Source organism: Drosophila ficusphila, unplaced genomic scaffold (assembly GCF_018152265.1).
Source record: "Drosophila ficusphila isolate 14025-0441.05 unplaced genomic scaffold, ASM1815226v1 contig_791, whole genome shotgun sequence".
Taxonomy (NCBI): Eukaryota; Metazoa; Arthropoda; class Insecta; order Diptera; family Drosophilidae; genus Drosophila; species Drosophila ficusphila.
The window spans coordinates 10,138,209-10,154,798 of record NW_025064737.1 but is presented as its reverse complement, the minus strand read 5'-3'; the positions used below and the strand labels follow the sequence as shown (position 1 = coordinate 10,154,798).

Below are 16,590 nucleotides of genomic sequence, written 5' to 3'. Positions count from 1 at the left end.
ACTTTGGCGCACTCTGTGGATGTGTATGGATGTGTGTACAGAGCGCAGGGAACTGGAACTCGGAACAGGGACGTGGCCAGAGCAATTAACGATTAAGACAAACACGAGCGTTTTGTATCTTGTATCTTGTCTCTGGCCGATTGTTGTTTGCCGTGCATTCGTTGTTTGCTTTCGGAATTTCACAAAAATTCCCTTTTATACTACAATTTTTAGTTGGCTCTGTTGTTAATGTTTAATGTATGTGACTGTCCGTCATTGTTGGTTGTTTGTCCGCGGTTCGGTTTTGGTTTTTGCGGTGTTTATTGTCGCGGTTTCCTCCGTGGTGCTCAAAAGTAAACCTTGATTGTTTGCGGATGCATTTCGCTACAGCGATGCACGTGTCATCTTCGGAGGGAGTTGGGATCCATCCAGGGTTTCCCTGGAAAATCACTGGCTGAACAACAAAAGGCAATCGTCGGTTAAGTACGAGAATTCGCTTGTATATTTCTCTTTTTTTTTTTTGTATAATTAATTTTCAATATGGCTGACCTATGGCAGGAAGTCATGTGTATATAAGCAAGAATTTATGGGCATATAGTATTTAGCCTCACTACATTTATTTCTTTTGTTTTGAAATTCTTTTCACAAATACTTATTTTTCTTGAATAAGTATTTCTTTTTATTTTGTCCCCACATACATATATATAGATGTTGATAAGGCCTTCTCTTTGTTGTTGTTGTTGTTGTTGTCGGCGACTGAACGACCGCAGAGGCAAATTGTGGAACCGCCATGGGGATGGGGAATGGGGGGTCAGAGGGTTTTGAGGAGGGAGGCGGTACCAGGGAACGGGCCCCAGTACTTTACTCGCATTTTGTTTTTCTGTCGTCCCAACCGCTATACATGCTTGTGTTTATATGTACAAATAAATATGTATATATAGGCATACATGGTCGCAATTTAAATGGTTCGAGCATGAGTATATGGCCACTTGTTGGGTGACACCGCCTGGAGCCCAGAGGCAAATGGCCCACCCCTTCGATGGACGGAGCCCAGAGTTTCGTGCTTTTTGGGTTCGTTGATCGTCATGCTGGTTTCATGTAATCGTCATAATTCTTCCTACTTTTCCTTCGCCGACCCTACAATTTCCTTTACTTCTCAACTTTGTCTTTTCTGGGTTTCGTTGGGAAATACTATGCAAATTGGGTAACTGTGGTGTTAGCAACTAGTACTTGATACTTCCTAGTCGATATGTTTAGGGGATGCACTTAAATTTAATACACAAAATAAAGAAAACTCTAACTTTGGAATATATTTACAAAATTCAAGCTAATATGTATTGCCTGTAGTTGTCTTTTTAATAAGAAACTAAATTTATGTTGTAGTGACCTCCATTATGTTTAATTGTTTCGCGGAAAGAGTGGTAAGGCTGAGCAAAATAAATAAACATAAATACAATATTTTTTTATTTTTATTATTTACGCGTTTGTATAAACTTTCTATTAAGAGCAACAAACTCGAACCAGATAAGTTGAGTTTAAACCCAAACTTGACTGTTTGCACAAGCAAAAAGAAAAGATGCATGACTAACCAAGTGGTGATTAAAATATGACAATTAGTAATAATTTTTCCCTAAATAACATTCTTGGTTTTCCACATTAAGTTTTGACAAGCCAAATTAAACACAGCCTCTTCTTCCGACAGTTAATTTGACTCTGGGGAACTTACCAAGTGGTCCAGACGGATCTGACCAGATTCCCAGACACAAATATTCCGACAGCGATTGGGAATACATTTCGGCTGGGTTCGGAATCCAGAATTGAACGCTCATTATGAGGGGCGTTCGGCACATGTGGTTTACATCGATGATTACCGAATTCCGAATCCGGGCATCTGGCGATTTCGAGCGTTCAATTTCGGCTTCGATACCGATGACCGCCGGATTCCGAGGGGCGTTAGCCCGGCAAATGAAAGTGTCACACAGATCACGCCGACGGGTCACAACTCTTTCGAGGAAGTAGGAGGACTGGGCGAGTGTGGGTGTGGGTTTCCCAGGCGCCCAACTGCCGATTATTTTGGCTAAACTCACGTCGCTTTTGTGGTTAAACACATTTAAAGGATTTCCCGTTGCGCCGGCGCAACTTTCCTACCAAAAAATTTACCACACGCTAAACGGGTTTTCTTCGGTTTCACGCCCGCCAGATCACTGTGATAATCGCCGGGCACAGCCCATGGAATCGGGTAGATAGATAGGATGTGGACCCATCCCGTCCCGTCCCGTCCCGAACCGACCAGACCAAACCGGACCCGCATCCGAGCTCCGACCTACTACTACAACTTTTCAAATGCTACTCGGCCGGGAGCCACCCAAAGCAATGCGAGTAAAATATTCTTGATTAAAACTTATCAGAGCACATTTCATATCACCTTTTCAAAAACGCAACAACAGCAAAGTAACGATTGTACTTATTATCGGCGACGCAACCGTCGAACTCATTGCGCCGTGTACTCGGCACTTTGGCGTAGTTTGGCTGTCGCCGGTTCGGTTCCGCTGATTGGACGCCGTCCAAGATATGGCTATCTGAGCCGGACCCGGCCCACTTGGACACCCAGCCCCACAGACGCCACCGCCAAGTAGCCACCGCTCACGGGAGCGAGCAGGACGCCGCCAGAAGATAGAGCGAGAGGCGGCGACGAAAGCGATACCAAAACACGATTTGATTAAGTTGCATCTCGCGCCGCTCGCGCGACTATCCTTATCGGCGGGGCAACTCTCCGACTTGCCGGGCATCCATTCAGTTCGCCAGAGCGAGTCCTTATCATCTGCGGCTTGGCCAGATTTCGATTTGGTGACGACAACGCCGAGAATCCCAGCCGATTCCCACTATCGCGGGCGGTGAGCTTCCAATTAAAAAGAGGTAGTGGGTCAACCAAATTGGACAGGAAACTAGTATATTATTATCGAATCATAACTTCAGCATCTCATATGGATAAAGAATTAATAAATAACGAGGTGTATCTAAGATCAAAGCAAAATAGAAAATATTAGTATAAATATCAGTTTGTGGAAATTCCATTATAAAAAAGTAAGATGAAAGTAGTAAAGTTAAGTTTCATTGCATGAAAATGTAGATCGGGAACAACATTATTTATTCTTCTATAAACAACCGAAAACGACAAATAAATTGTTTATATAAATCAAAAAAAAATTGAGAATACAATCTTGAAGACTTTTTAATTTTATTAAATATACATGCTTAAAATAAAGCTCAACTATGTGAATCTATCCCTTTCCGGAGAACTGATAGCAAACGGCCTTGCCTATCTGTAGCACACTTTTTTACTGGATCACTCCCTTTAGCGATAAAGTTCGACAACATAACTTAAAAACAAAAATATAAACACTGCGCATTCCTAAGGGAAACGCCAAAGTGTCTGGCTGCTCAAAAAAATTTTACCAAAACAAGTAAGTTTTGAGTAAGATAAAAAGTGTCAAGAAATCCGTATCAAATAACAAAATGCCGGCTTTAGTGACGTCACGCAGATTGATAAGAGGCCAAGCAATCAAGTAACAATAACAAAAGAGGAGAACAAACATATTGCAAACAGAAACATTGATAAAACCAAACGAATCGGAAGCGAGGAGCGAAGAGTGAGGAGCGGGTGACGAGGCGAAAACAATGCTGGCGAGATAAGGAGGTAAATAACCTGGTGGAAAACTTTAAGTCGGCGCCTCGGGCGGCAGAGGAAGATCCGGAGGAGGAGGCCCTTGGCCACGGGGTGCGGGTCACCCATGCGGGGAGGAGCAGAGCAGGAGGAGGAGGAGGAGTAGGAGTCGAAGCATAGCGATAAGGATGCAAGGGTGCGAGTGCGGGTGCTGCCCCGGGATGGCGGCTATCAGCAGCAGTAGCAAAGTCCGGATGATGCCTTGTGGTCAAAAGATAAAAAGGCCTTTAAGCAAAAAGAAAGGGAAATCCACTGAGAAAAATGCATTCTACATCGGGATACATAGGCAAAAAGATTAAGATTTTTTATGAAACATTACAGTACTCGTTGTTTAACAATATTTAATACTTGGGAAGTAAATGTTAGATTTATAAGCTATTTGTCGACTTTAATCTGTTAATCGAACCGAAAAATTATTTCAGTATTTAAATATTTTTTTATTACGTTGTTACATAAAATATGTAATACTAAAAACTCTATAAACAAAATAAAGTATCCAAACTTACTTATTTCTTGGACGCAAATCTGTGGGTACCTACTACTCAGAGATCTAAATTTTATGACTAAGTTTAAATGAATTAAGTAAAGAAATCATTGATTACTTATAAATATATTTATACTTTTAAGCTATTCCGCAGAAATCCAAAGTCAAAGTCAATGACTTTTGAGCCACTTTTCCCGCAGTGTGGATTAAAGCGAGAAAAATGGCAGCTTATCAGTATTTGGCTCTGCTCGACTCAACTCAGCTCGGCTTTTGCTTTTGTTTTGTTTGAGCTGGGCCTTTAAGTACAATATAATAATGTTCATTTAAATGGAATTTATATAAAGAAAGGGAAGACGGGCTTGAGTAGAAGGCAGAGATAAGGCTATCCTGTACCACGCTCCGAATCCCTCTTATGCTGGCAGGATTTATTGTTTATAAATATTGAAACTGAGGCTCCGTTGCGATCGGGTCGCGTTTAACACCCCGCGTACACATAAATAATCTACTCCATGGATGTGAGCTACTTATATGCTTTAGTACGAAGCCATTTCATCGTGACGGAGCAATAAGGAGATAAGCCGGGATTCGTATGAAACAGAACCGAACAAAATTGAAAAATAAATCGAGTATGCTGTGTGGTAAGAGGTCAACTAACTATATTTACTAGCTCCTAATGGACTGGCACCACTGATAGCCCCATCAAATTCAAGGTACTTGGGTCACAGCGCGCCAGATTCCAACGAGAGCAACCCAAAATATTCCCCCGCCACTCAAGCAAAACGATCCACCGATAAATGAAACATGAAATCGATTTCAACTGATCAGATAAGTTGTGACATTATGAGCACATTAGTCAATACAATGGGTACAGATGCAAGCAAATCAAACACTAGATAAGACTGAAATTAGGTGTCTTATTGTCCGAGACAGGAGAAAATATTTGCTGGGTAAACTATGCACTCAAACAACTATTCTGTTTGACAAACATTTGTATTGGCCTTCGCTGATAAAAATTAATTCGAATTATATGCGCATATTTGAGAATTCAGCTTGAATTTTCCACAAAGATGGAATTTTTCTCTATCGTCCTTCTGTATAAATGTTTTTCTAATTTTTATATTTCGCCCAAAAGTATGAAACGTTTTTCATATAATTTGCTTCCATATTTCAACTCCGAACAAATTATTTCCGAAAAACTGAATTCTGCAAACTACACTCTGCAAAATACAAACGTATTTATTTCCAAATTTTTTATTTCTTTATTTTTATTAGTTTCTAAAGGTTTCCGTTTTCGATTACAAAGGAACAGAGGACAACTTTCCGAAAAATACAACTTTTTCACATGTTTAATTTCTTGTTTCATTTAGCATCTAGCCTAACAGAACTTTAAACTGGAAGTCTTGGAGTGGGAAGCTTTAGTCTACTTTTTCAGTGCCTGCACAAAGTTGCCCAGATCGTATTCCTCCTCGTACTGGTGCTCGGACCACAACTCCGGCAGGTTCTCGATGATGGTGTTCATGGACATGGGGCCCTTGGCTGATCCTGCGGCCGCTGCTGATCCGGATACTGCTCCCTGGTCCTTGCCTCCGTTGAAAAGATCAAAGATCTGCGATGTGCCCATCGTCTGGAGCGAGGCGTTCTCCGCACTTACCACCGTGTTGGCGGTCAGGATCTTGAACTTCTGCAGCCCCATAATCTTCTCCTCCAGCGAGTTGCGCGTGATCAGTCGGTAAACATTCACCACCTTCTTCTGACCGATTCGGTGGGCTCGGTCCATGGCCTGCAGATCCTTCATGGGGTTCCAGTCGTGCTCCACAAAGATTACCGTATCGGCACCCGTTAGATTAAGACCCAGACCACCAACCTACAAGCAAATAAAACTTAGAATACGTTCCAATCATGAGGAGAAATCACAGTCTTACCAGAGTAGTTAGGAGCAGTACGTCGATGCTGGGATCGCTGTTAAAGTTGTTGACTATGTCCTGGCGTTGGGAGGCGGGCACGCTGCCGTCCAATCTCAAATAGGTGACGCTGGGCAAATGGCGACGCAGCAAGTCGTGTTCTACGATGTCTAACATGGCCTTTAGCTGGCAGAAGATCAGCGCACGATGCTGGCTAACCGACTCAGTCTGCACACCAATGCCGCAGTCCAGGAGTAATTGCCTAAGGATAGAGATTATACCGTAAGTTATTACTTCTTAAATTTGAGAAAGTTTAAGTTAACACTTACTTCAGAGCCGGAAGTTTAGCCGAGTGCTCGATGTCGTCCAAGGAACTGTTGGTGAGCGCCAACTGGCTGGCCACCTTGGTCAGCTCCTCGGACTGGCGCAGCACCAGCTTGGGATGGTTGCACACGTTCTGCAGGTACCGCAATGCCTGGAAAATGTGCGTCTTGGCGCTGAGATTCTCGGTCACCATCGCTGGCGTCGACGATTCGCCCAGCTTGTCCAAACAGTCTTTCAGGTGCTTATTGCTAAAGTCTTCGTAGAGGCGAAGCTGCAGCGGACTGAGTTCGCAAAGTAGATCCTGGGTAATCTTGGGAGGCAGATCCTTCAGCACGTCCTCCTTGACGCGACGCAGCAAGAAGGGCAGAACTTGGCGATGCAACGCCTCCATTGCGAGTACTCCGGCCTCCTGTTCCTTGGCCGAGCTCTTGGCATCCCGCGATGCCAGAATGGGACGCGAGAAGCGCTGCACAAACTGCTTCTCTGTGCCCAGGAAGCCTGGCATAAGGAAATCGAACAAGGACCACAGCTCCAGCACATTGTTCTGGATTGGCGTACCCGAGAGAATCAGTCTGTGGTTGGCCTTCAGTCGCTTGATGGCCTTGGAGCTCTTTGTCTTGCCGTTCTTGATGATGTGACCCTCATCCAAAACGCAGTAGTTGAAGTGGATGCCACTGAAGAAGTCTATGTCCTTGCGCACCGTATCGTAGGATGCCACCACAAGGTTACAGTTCGTTCCGATCTCACTCCTCAGCTTCTCCCTGCCCACTGGGAACCCGTAGTAGTGCAGCGGACGCAGAACAGAACTCTGGTCCAGGAACTTCTCCACCTCGTACACCCAGTGACCAGTGAGAGTGGGCGGGCAGATGACCAGACTTGGCAGATTGGCCAGGTTGGCTGCCTGGCGGTGTAGATGATCGCCGGCCAGGATGCAGATGGTCTGCAGGGTTTTGCCCAAACCCATATCGTCGCAGAGGATGCCGTGCAGATTGTATTTGTTAAGGAACCACAGCCAGTTGATTCCTGCCTGCTGGTAGCATCGCAGCTCAACACTTATCGGCACCGGAACCTGGTAGTTGGGAATGCTCTTTGGATTAAATAGATAGTCGAGGAATTCTCGGTCGCGGGTCTTTCGTGCTTGCAGCGGCTCGCTCTTCAGTTGCTCCGCCTTGCCATCCAGTGGCATTAGCTGGACAAGATTGGCGAAGCAGTGGGTGGAGAGCAGTCGCACCGATTCATCTGGATCGCTCATTGCTCCCAGCAGAGGCACCACCAGCAACACGATGTAGGGCACCACTTTGATCTGCAGTCGGCTGACCACTCGCTCGATGGCTTCTACTGCTCCCTGGCGTTCGATGAGCTGCTCAATCTTTCCGAGCAGCGGCAGCAGATCGTGCACCACAAACTGCATGGTCTGGCAAGCATCGATCTCGGCCAGCACGGCGATGCATCGGGCGGCCATATGTCGAACCGCCTTCAGGGGATGGCAAACGATGAACCCAAGTGGTGGCAACAGAGCAAACATTTGGGGGTGCAGGGCAGCATGAAGATGCGGGGCTGCTGTTTCGATTAGCTGCAGAGAGCTTATCAGCTCGTTGCAAGCTGTCAAATCTGGCAGTATGCAGCCCAGTTGCCAATCGAAAGACTCCTTCACGAACTGCTCCACTTTGCCGAACATTAGCTGTTGGAAAACAGCCACCTTCTCCACAATGTGTTCTCCGAATGTCCTGCACAGTTTCTCTATGGCACAGGCCGCTCCCAGTCGCTGGATGCGGCATTGCTTCGCCTCCGCATCTTTGGCTTGCTGGGCCTTTAGCTCAATATGAGCAGTAGAGGTTGTTGCGGCTGGAATTTCGCTAGCAGGCGGTCGACCAGGTCCGCGGCTTGGGATGACGGTCGTTGGAGTAGTAGCTCCTCCAAACCCTCCTCCCCCACCACCACCACCTCCTCGAGCGCTTGTCGTTGTCACTGCTTGTTGAAGGGCAAGAGTAAGGATGCCATAGTAAACGCAACTGTTGGCAACTCCCGGCGAAGGAGGTGTCTCCTTGAGAGTCTGGAGTGGATTAACCTGCAGGAGATTAAGATAAATGATAAGACAGTGTCTAGGCATAAAGATTCATTTAACTTACCAGCTTTGGTGTGTGCTCAGCATCGCTTCTCAGCAGAGTACACAAATTGTTCAAGATCTTACTATTTGGACTAGGATTTCTATCACAGACCTGATCCATCAGGTGGACCAGGAACTCGGCGGACAGCTGCTGCAGCTGCAGGCACTGCTCCCGCTTGATGGACTCCATGAGGGGCTTGACCACCGGATTCAGCTTCTCGGGCAGGCAGTGCAGGGCGCAGATGGCGCCGGCGAGAGCTGCCTGGGCACTGACATGGTAGGCGCTCTGCTCACTGGTCGTCTGCTGGTAGGAGGCCTGCAGACTCCGCCGCCGCTCTTCCAGCATGTCCAATAACTTTGGCTTGAGAGGATAGATGCGTAGATTCTCGCTCAACGTGGTTGCCACCGCCTCGATTTGATCCAGAGTGAGAATCTTGGCATTGTTGAAGTCGTTGATGGGGATCTTGTTCTGCTTCAGCGTGGCAATAAAGTCCTGTGCCTCCTGTAACAGTCGGGTTAGCGAGATGCCCACCTCGTCGTAGTAGACGTACTCGCTCACGCACTGGTGTAGTTTTTCCTGTAGATTCGGCGGTCCCGGACGCACTGGCTCATCTTCCAGAGCCCAAAAAGCTATAATCAGTCCGCAAACGATTCGCTGGACAGCGGAGTGCGCATTCAGGTGGCCCAACAGCACTTTCGTATAGCACTCGGTGGGGCTCTCGGTTTGCGGGGTGTACACCACACCCGGAGCTGGCTGCACCAGGTAGTGGGAAAGAGCTCCAAGTGCCCGCGATGAGGATATCCGAGCGCGCATAAAGTTGGCCTCCCGCAGCTCCAGTGGCGTTGCCTCGCTGCCACCCAAATACAACTTGAGCGTGGCACTGGAGTGCGCTAGAGCAGCTCCGCCCAGATCATCTCCTATGCGGGGCGTTCGTTTCCTCGAGGCGCTTCCTGCTGTGCTCGAATCTCCGCCAGCTCTGATCAGCACACTCGCATCGAAGGCAAGCCTAGGTGGCTGCATGGAGAGACAGATCCAGGAGGAAACGTACGGGCAGGCTGCGTGTAGAAGGGCACCCAAGTCCGCGTGCTCGATCAGATTGGACCACACTTGGCGCGCCAGTGCCTGGATATCCGCCTGCGGCTCCACAAGGATACGCTGATATATGTGACGGAGTGCCTGCTGGAGCAACTGCCACTTCCAGTCGCTGACTCCGAAGTTCAGCTTCATCTTCTGATCCGGTTCCCCTTTAACTTGCTCCTCTTCTTTTGGTTCAGCTTTCACCTCATCCGCATTGGTCAGTGTGATCAGGGTCTTCAGTGTGGACCTCCGCACCGAACTGGTGCTGTGGGAAAGGAAAGGCCACAGGCGAGGCACCAGCATGGCCATCGGTTCCATCTCTACCCAGCTGGCGGCTTTTGGCAAGCATAAAATGGCCGCTAACAGACCCATGAAACTGTTGCAGGCGGATGTAAGTTCATCCTGATCCAAGAGCAAGTCCCACAGCATCTTCACGATTGAGGATACTTGAGTGGGGTTCAAAAGCTTGGGAAGCCAGGAGGAAACCGGAATCAGAGTGGATGCCGCCACTGCTCCCACATCATCCACTGCGTCCAGTAAACCGCTGAGGATATTGGAAATCGATTGCGGCAGGTAGATGGGCAGCAGCTCCTCGCGCACAACAAACACATACTTCAGGCCAAGCAGTCCACCATGCCGCACTTCCCACTCGTTCTTGTGCTGGATCAGCTGAAGCAGGATGTCCACGATGCGTTGAACTTTGGATGCCTGGATCTCCTTTACCAGGGTGCCCAGAACTTGGGCGCATGTCTCACGAACGGGTGCAACCACTTGATCCGACACAAAGTCACCGAATCGATCCAGGCAGAGAACACATAGCAGACGCAGGGCGGCATCCTCCAACCAGCGGCTGTGCGCTTCGTCCATCTGATCGCGACTCTGTTGCACTGCCTTTCCAGCTCCTTGTGCATGCTGGTTGATCAGCTCTCGCAGTGCTGTGGCCGCTCCATGGCGCACCTCCCATTTGGCGTGAAAGAGATCGATGAAAAGGCGTGAGCAGAAGTTCTCCAACGGCCAGGAGACGGCATCCACCCAAGTGCCAGTGGCATCTGGCACGGCAGCTGCAAAAGAAATGGAGGTCAGAAATTAATAACATTTATAAACAGTTCAGTCATTCTAAAAATAAATGCACTTGACATGCGAAAGAGCAATGAAATCACTTGATAACACAAATAAACTTAGTTTTTAATAATTGGTTATCTCGTTTCTAGAAACTTTTTCCTCAATGATAACAAGATAATTAAGCAATGAGACAATTAATTGCTGCCCACTCACCATTTAAACTGTAGAAGATTTCCTGTCGCTCCGTCGCCTTCATTTTCTTCTTCTCCGGCTCATCCAGTGCCAGCGAAGCGGTGCCATTGTTGCTTTGGTTGCTGCCCGTACTGTGGTTGCTGTTCGAGTTCCTCCGACTGCAAGTGGGCGTCACCACTGTGGCCGAGGCGGTGGTGTTTTGACGGGCCTTTCGCTTGGCCCGATTCATCTCTCGGCAACTCAGTTGCGCTTGCCCAGAACCATTGGCCGCTGGCTTTATGTTGAGTATATGCTCCACGGGAAGCTTCTCGGCATTAACGTTGTAGCTGCTGCCACTCCTGGTGAGCGCCACATCCTCGTCCGTGATCATGTCGGTAAGATTTACGCCAAGCTTTGCGGCCGTTGTCAGACCTAGTTTGTCATTAAGCACAGCTCTTTGGCGACTCAACCGACTGGCGAGACTGCGATCCTCGTCACCACCGCCACTAGCCGGCTGCTCCTCCTGCACATCGAACTCGTTGCCCTCGGAACCAATGAGGCGGGCCCCTTTGTGTAGGATCTGCTGCAGGTCAAACTCATCGAAGCTAAGCAGACGTTCGCTAGACGTTGTGGAGCTGGAACCGCTGGACTGGCAACTGTCCTCTTCGGCAGCAGCTGCTGCTGTTGCGGCATCACTGCGCTCCTTCTTGGGCGGCACCTGCAGCTCCGGCTGCCACGGCGGCACTTGCTTCAGTATCGCCTCGACCGTCTGGGCCGCTGCTATCCGCGTCTCCCACGACGAACTGTGCAGGTAGCCCACCAGGCGGTTGAGCAGAGCGTGCAGCTCGTGTGGATAAAGCTTCTGGACCTCGCCAATCTGTTTGGCGGCCGCCTGGCGAGTGGCCGCTGTGGAGCCAGTCTCAAGTAGTATGAAAAGTCGATCAAGTCTGCAAAGAATTATTCATGATATGAGTGCTATACATTTTCCACGTTTTTAAATTCTTTACATACCTGGATGTCATTATAAAATGATAATTATTTGTGATACGCTTTGTGTTCCGTCGATCTAAAAATCGAAATATTCTAAGTAACTAATCTGGAAAGGGAAGGAAATATTATTAATTAGGTTGCAATAAGTTGCTATTGTTACGACATCAAATAAAGTTAAAACCCAATTCAACACTAGTTTGCATACAAAAATCTTAAACTACACCTTTTATGGAGGTATTTAGTTCTGTAACATGTAAATACATTTTTTTATTTTTTACCCCTTTAAAACAAATATCTATAAATTATGTACATATGTATACAGCCCGTAGAATATTGATAATAGCGCTTTGCAAAAAATGTTTGGAATGAAAGCTATTTCCCTACGACTGATAAAATAACGAAGTACAAAAACCAATTAACGTTTATGTGCACCATAAACAAACTGACATAGTTAGGCAGATTTTATGTATACAAATTTCTAGTTTGAAATTATATATGAAATAGTATTATTCCTGCTCACAACAACTATTGGAAACATAAGTGAAATTTGTTTTCTTTTACTGCAAGAAACTATAGTAGAAACACCATGGCAACCCCACAACCATTTTCCATTTAAAAACCCTAACAACCTTTGTAAAGTCTTACTTAATACTTTCAGTTAATTTAAATTTCAGCAGATTAAGCAATTAACAACGACTAGAGCTACAGAGCTGATCTAAATTTCTGAGAAGCCTATTATTAAGAGTCTTCCGACTGTTGTTAAAACACTTTCATAGCTATTTAGCTGTGACGCACTGTACTATAAAATGACCGCTTGCTCAGCCGAACGCCTGGCGCAATCTCGAAATTCAGCCTTTCTCGGCGCAATCCAATCGACCAATAAACTCTGGACACGTGGTCGAGGAAAGCGAAAGACATGGATCCGATGGGCTGGGTAGGATTTCCTGGGGAGCATTCATACTAGCTTGGGGCAACCAAGTGGGGTTATGCTGTGTAAATTGAGTCACTCAACGTGAATGGCGAATAATGACTTCGTTGTGGCCACCGAGGCGTTCTTAACAGCTTAGAGCAAAACGTGACAATTGAGCAAATTACGGCATTTCCATATTCCGGACTAGTGCAACCGAATTACGTACGTTTCGGCAAGGGACACCTACGGAATTATTCGATTTGAAGTGGACCTAAACCGGCTTGACAGCTAGTTTACCTCGATTTATTTTGGAATGGTTACCAACAATTCGAACTAGCAAATACTTTTACCCCTGAAACTTGAAATTTTTTAAGGTGTTCCTATCAGTGAAGCGTGTTGCGGCCGATAAGTAATTTTTTAAAATCACGGTTCACTGAACCAAACCAAAGAATTTAGAATCATGAATTTGTTTACGCTTAGAGTGAGCAATCCGAAAATTGATGAGTCTTCGCCTTCAAGGCACGTGCAAATTTATTGTCAATGTTTATCCATAAGTAATCAAGCCAATAAAGCACACAAAACTTACATAAATAACAAAGAAATAATTTCAGCAACGACGTAAAAGTCATAATGAAATCGTTTGTATGGCATGTCGCATGGAATTGTCCGACCAACCATAAAGTCAATTTATCGGCGACAAATCTGCTGTACTTCGATTTGTCAGCGACCTTGTCGAAGCCACCCACTGGGAGGGGCGGGTATTGGGTTGTCATGGAAGTGAGGCAGGAAAATGGCCCATCGGCTAAGTAATTAAATTTCCATTAGATGAACATCGACGGCAGCAATCGCAATCATCGATTTTACCCAGTGTAGTGGGTCGCCCATTTATTTATACATTTTCGCCAAACGATAAGCCACGAATGTGAACGCTTTTTCATTATCACCGTTGGTACTCGTAAAACGACGATTAGGTGCCGCCAAATGTTTCGAATTTGTTGTGGCAAGTTCTGCGAGCTTTTGTATTTATAGAAGGCTGTTATTGTTCAGATTAAAACGGACCCAGCGGAAATGCTGGGTCATTCATTTACACTAAAGATAAGGCTCGACTATTTTGCTTGCCATATTGCTCGAACATCGAATTTGTATTTATGTGGCAAGTTTGTTCAGGGTTTTTGGTTTTATCATGTTTTTTTTTGTTTTCAATAATATCCTACTTGGGATTACAACGATGGAATACAAAACTAGTACCAGCGGACCCAGCGGAAATACTGGGTCATACAATTACACTAAAGATAAGACTTGACTATTTTCCTTGCCAGATTACTCGAACATCGAATATGTATTTATGTGGCAAGTTTGTTCAGGGTTAAGGTTTTATCGTTTTTCTTTGTTTTCGTTCATATCCTTAGTCTAATGATGAAATTAAAAACAAGAAAAGCGTTCAACTTTCATTATCAACAGAAAAGTTTTTAAGTTTTTCTTTTATACGGGGTGGATTCGTTTGAAATGTCTAAGCAAGATTAGCCAATAATGCACAGAATTATTTATTGCTTCCATAAACGAACGTCGAAAAAATCCCGATTTATTTCCATTTAATTAGCTTGGGTTTTTTTTTTGAATCTACAGAAGTGGTTGTGGATGAAACTGAAATTTTCGGCATTGATCGCACCATCTGTGTTAAAAGCATTGAAGAGGTTAATATTTGCACGGCTTTCGGATAATATTGAGTCAGCTGGCGCTGCATACATATTTTCGCACAATGCAGCACCCGCGATCGGGATCGAATTAATGGGGACGAATGATAAACAACGAGGTGTTTAATTTAGCAGCATCATCGCCCCAGCAAGTTCGGCAAGTAAACTTTGAGTATTCAAATGTTCTCAGAAGAAACTGTGACAAATGTCGCAGATGTTGCGAACTGCGGGAAAATGGCAAATGCGAAAAAGCTGAAAAGGCCGAGCTCCGCCGTTTGAAACTAGTTCAGGTTGCCCTACCCCAAAGTTGTTGGTGGAGAGAAAGAGAGAGCGAAGCGGCGACTGCAGTCGATTACGGCAGCGGACCATAAATAAACACAGGTGCTTGTACCGCCTGGCATTGTTGTGCACAGAAAGAAATAGGTTTGATGTGAAATATAATTAAATGTTAAATAAAAATTAAATTTGTACCCCTTTAGATATTCATAAACGGGACATATTTAGCATTTAAAGTAAAGAAAAATTAAAAGTTTATTAAGATCCATTTGCATATCGCAATGCTTGTTCCACGAAATTTCTTTCTGTGGATCGAACGTAGCTTAATGTGGACGTGGACAACGCTTGGAGGGATTATTTGTTAAATGCCACCCACTGAAATTGGAAAAAGAGCCCGATGAATGAACGTATGGACGACACAAATAGCGGTTGGCAAATTGAGCAATGTGCTATGCGCTGCGACTAAAAATACGCGTACTAGAATAGCTTGCCAAGAAGAGAGTGGGAACGCTAGAGACTAAGCGCTAGTAATTAGCCAAGTTGGCGGCGTACTAGCCTAAGGATTTCGCTGTTTTGCTGCGTTGGCGTTCTCTCTTTGGCTCTCCGCTCTTATCACAGACCAGCGTGCCCTCTTGGCCCCCGCTCTCACAGAAATGCACAAACACACACGCAACGGGTAGCGATAAGTGGGTGCCATAAAAATAGTATTGGAATCGAGGATAAGACTGTCCCTTACACCCGAAAACCGTATCACTCACCTTTGGCAATGGTTGCTCTCGCCGCCGCTCCGCTCTGTCTCCCGCTCTCTCGCAGCAGTCAGCTTTTGTGGGGCGCCCACTCACGGCTCAACTCATGCGCTCTGCATTTTCTAATTGATTTGTTTGCTCTAAAACTGTACAATCGATGCTGCGTTACTATGGCCGTGCGTATGTGTGTTTTTCGGCAGGGGTGTGGGGACTGCTTTTCGCAGCGGGGTCACAATCGATCGCGCCTTCCCACTCACTCGCACTCACGCACCATTGACTTTTTCTGCACGCACACGCACACACTTTCACACGCGGCGAATAACGGACGGGACTCCGGCGTGGAGAATCACGCGGGGACGCGGCAACCGTAGCTGGGGGCCTGGGCGGGGGCGTCACCGCTTCAACTTGACACTGGGCTTCACGCTGACACAAACACACTCCGACCGCACGGTTTTCCTCGCTTTTCCTTTTCGGTTCCCAGCAGCCATGATGTTGGCCAGTCGAAGTCACATTTATAGTGTGCTTGGTTTTTGGGGGCGCTTGGTTTTTAGGCGGCGAGAGCGAGATGGCGATGTGGAGCCGCGATTAAGTAGTCTCATCGGATGCGTCAGACCCTTAATGGCATTCAATTTTTAATTTTGAGCTCTCTCTGCGGTTCGGCCTCTCGCTTAGTCAGTCACCAAACCATGGTTGTTATCTTTGATGGGAAAACATTTTCCCAAACGGTTGAATAGAGGACAACGTTTTCCTAAATGGATAACACGATAATCTAAGTGCGCAAGCCGAATGATAAGGAACTGATCCCGACCGATATAGCAGAATTTATAATTATTCTATCAAAGGTTAGGCATCTCGCTTAGTCAATCATCCTTTAGTGGTTGCTATCTTAGGACAATCTCAATCGGTTCAGCAAACCCGAAAGCAGTGTTGCCTTTTTAACGTATTAAAAGCTAGATCTAGCTTATTTCTACGTCCTAAAAAAGATCCCTAATTTAAAATAACTGAAATTATTTTCAAATTGTTTATCAAATAAAAAAATCAATAAGGTGCATTTTACAAGATTTGATATGCGTTCCTATTTAGCTAATTTTTCAGTGTGTAGTTGTAGTTTGTTTTAGCCTTATTTAACAATCAAAACCCGGCA

The 16,590-nt window shown here is 45.8% G+C and overlaps 1 protein-coding gene across 1 annotated transcript; it reads right to left on the bottom strand.

Annotated features, from left to right (window-relative positions):
- Nucleotides 1–5,422: 5,422 nt before the first annotated feature.
- On the bottom strand, nucleotides 5,423–15,950 carry LOC108096737 (TATA-binding protein-associated factor 172). The gene is made up of 7 exons (XM_017198588.1): nucleotides 15,459–15,950; nucleotides 11,842–11,926; nucleotides 10,873–11,777; nucleotides 8,542–10,658; nucleotides 6,418–8,480; nucleotides 6,110–6,350; nucleotides 5,423–6,051 (listed from the first exon to the last, which is right to left on the bottom strand). The coding sequence occupies exons 2-7, from the start codon at nucleotides 11,850–11,852 to the stop codon at nucleotides 5,608–5,610; spliced, it is 5,781 nt and encodes a 1,926-aa protein (XP_017054077.1). The 5' UTR covers nucleotides 11,853–11,926; nucleotides 15,459–15,950; the 3' UTR covers nucleotides 5,423–5,607.
- Between the last annotated feature and the right edge of the window lie 640 nt (nucleotides 15,951–16,590).

Coding starts and splice junctions, on each gene's coding strand:
- LOC108096737 (XM_017198588.1), bottom strand. Junction 6,351..6,417: donor GCTAAACTTCCGGCTCTGAA/GTAAGTGTTAAC, acceptor CTCTATCCTTAG/GCAATTACTCCTGGACTGCG. Junction 6,052..6,109: donor TACTGCTCCTAACTACTCTG/GTAAGACTGTGA, acceptor ATTTGCTTGTAG/GTTGGTGGTCTGGGTCTTAA.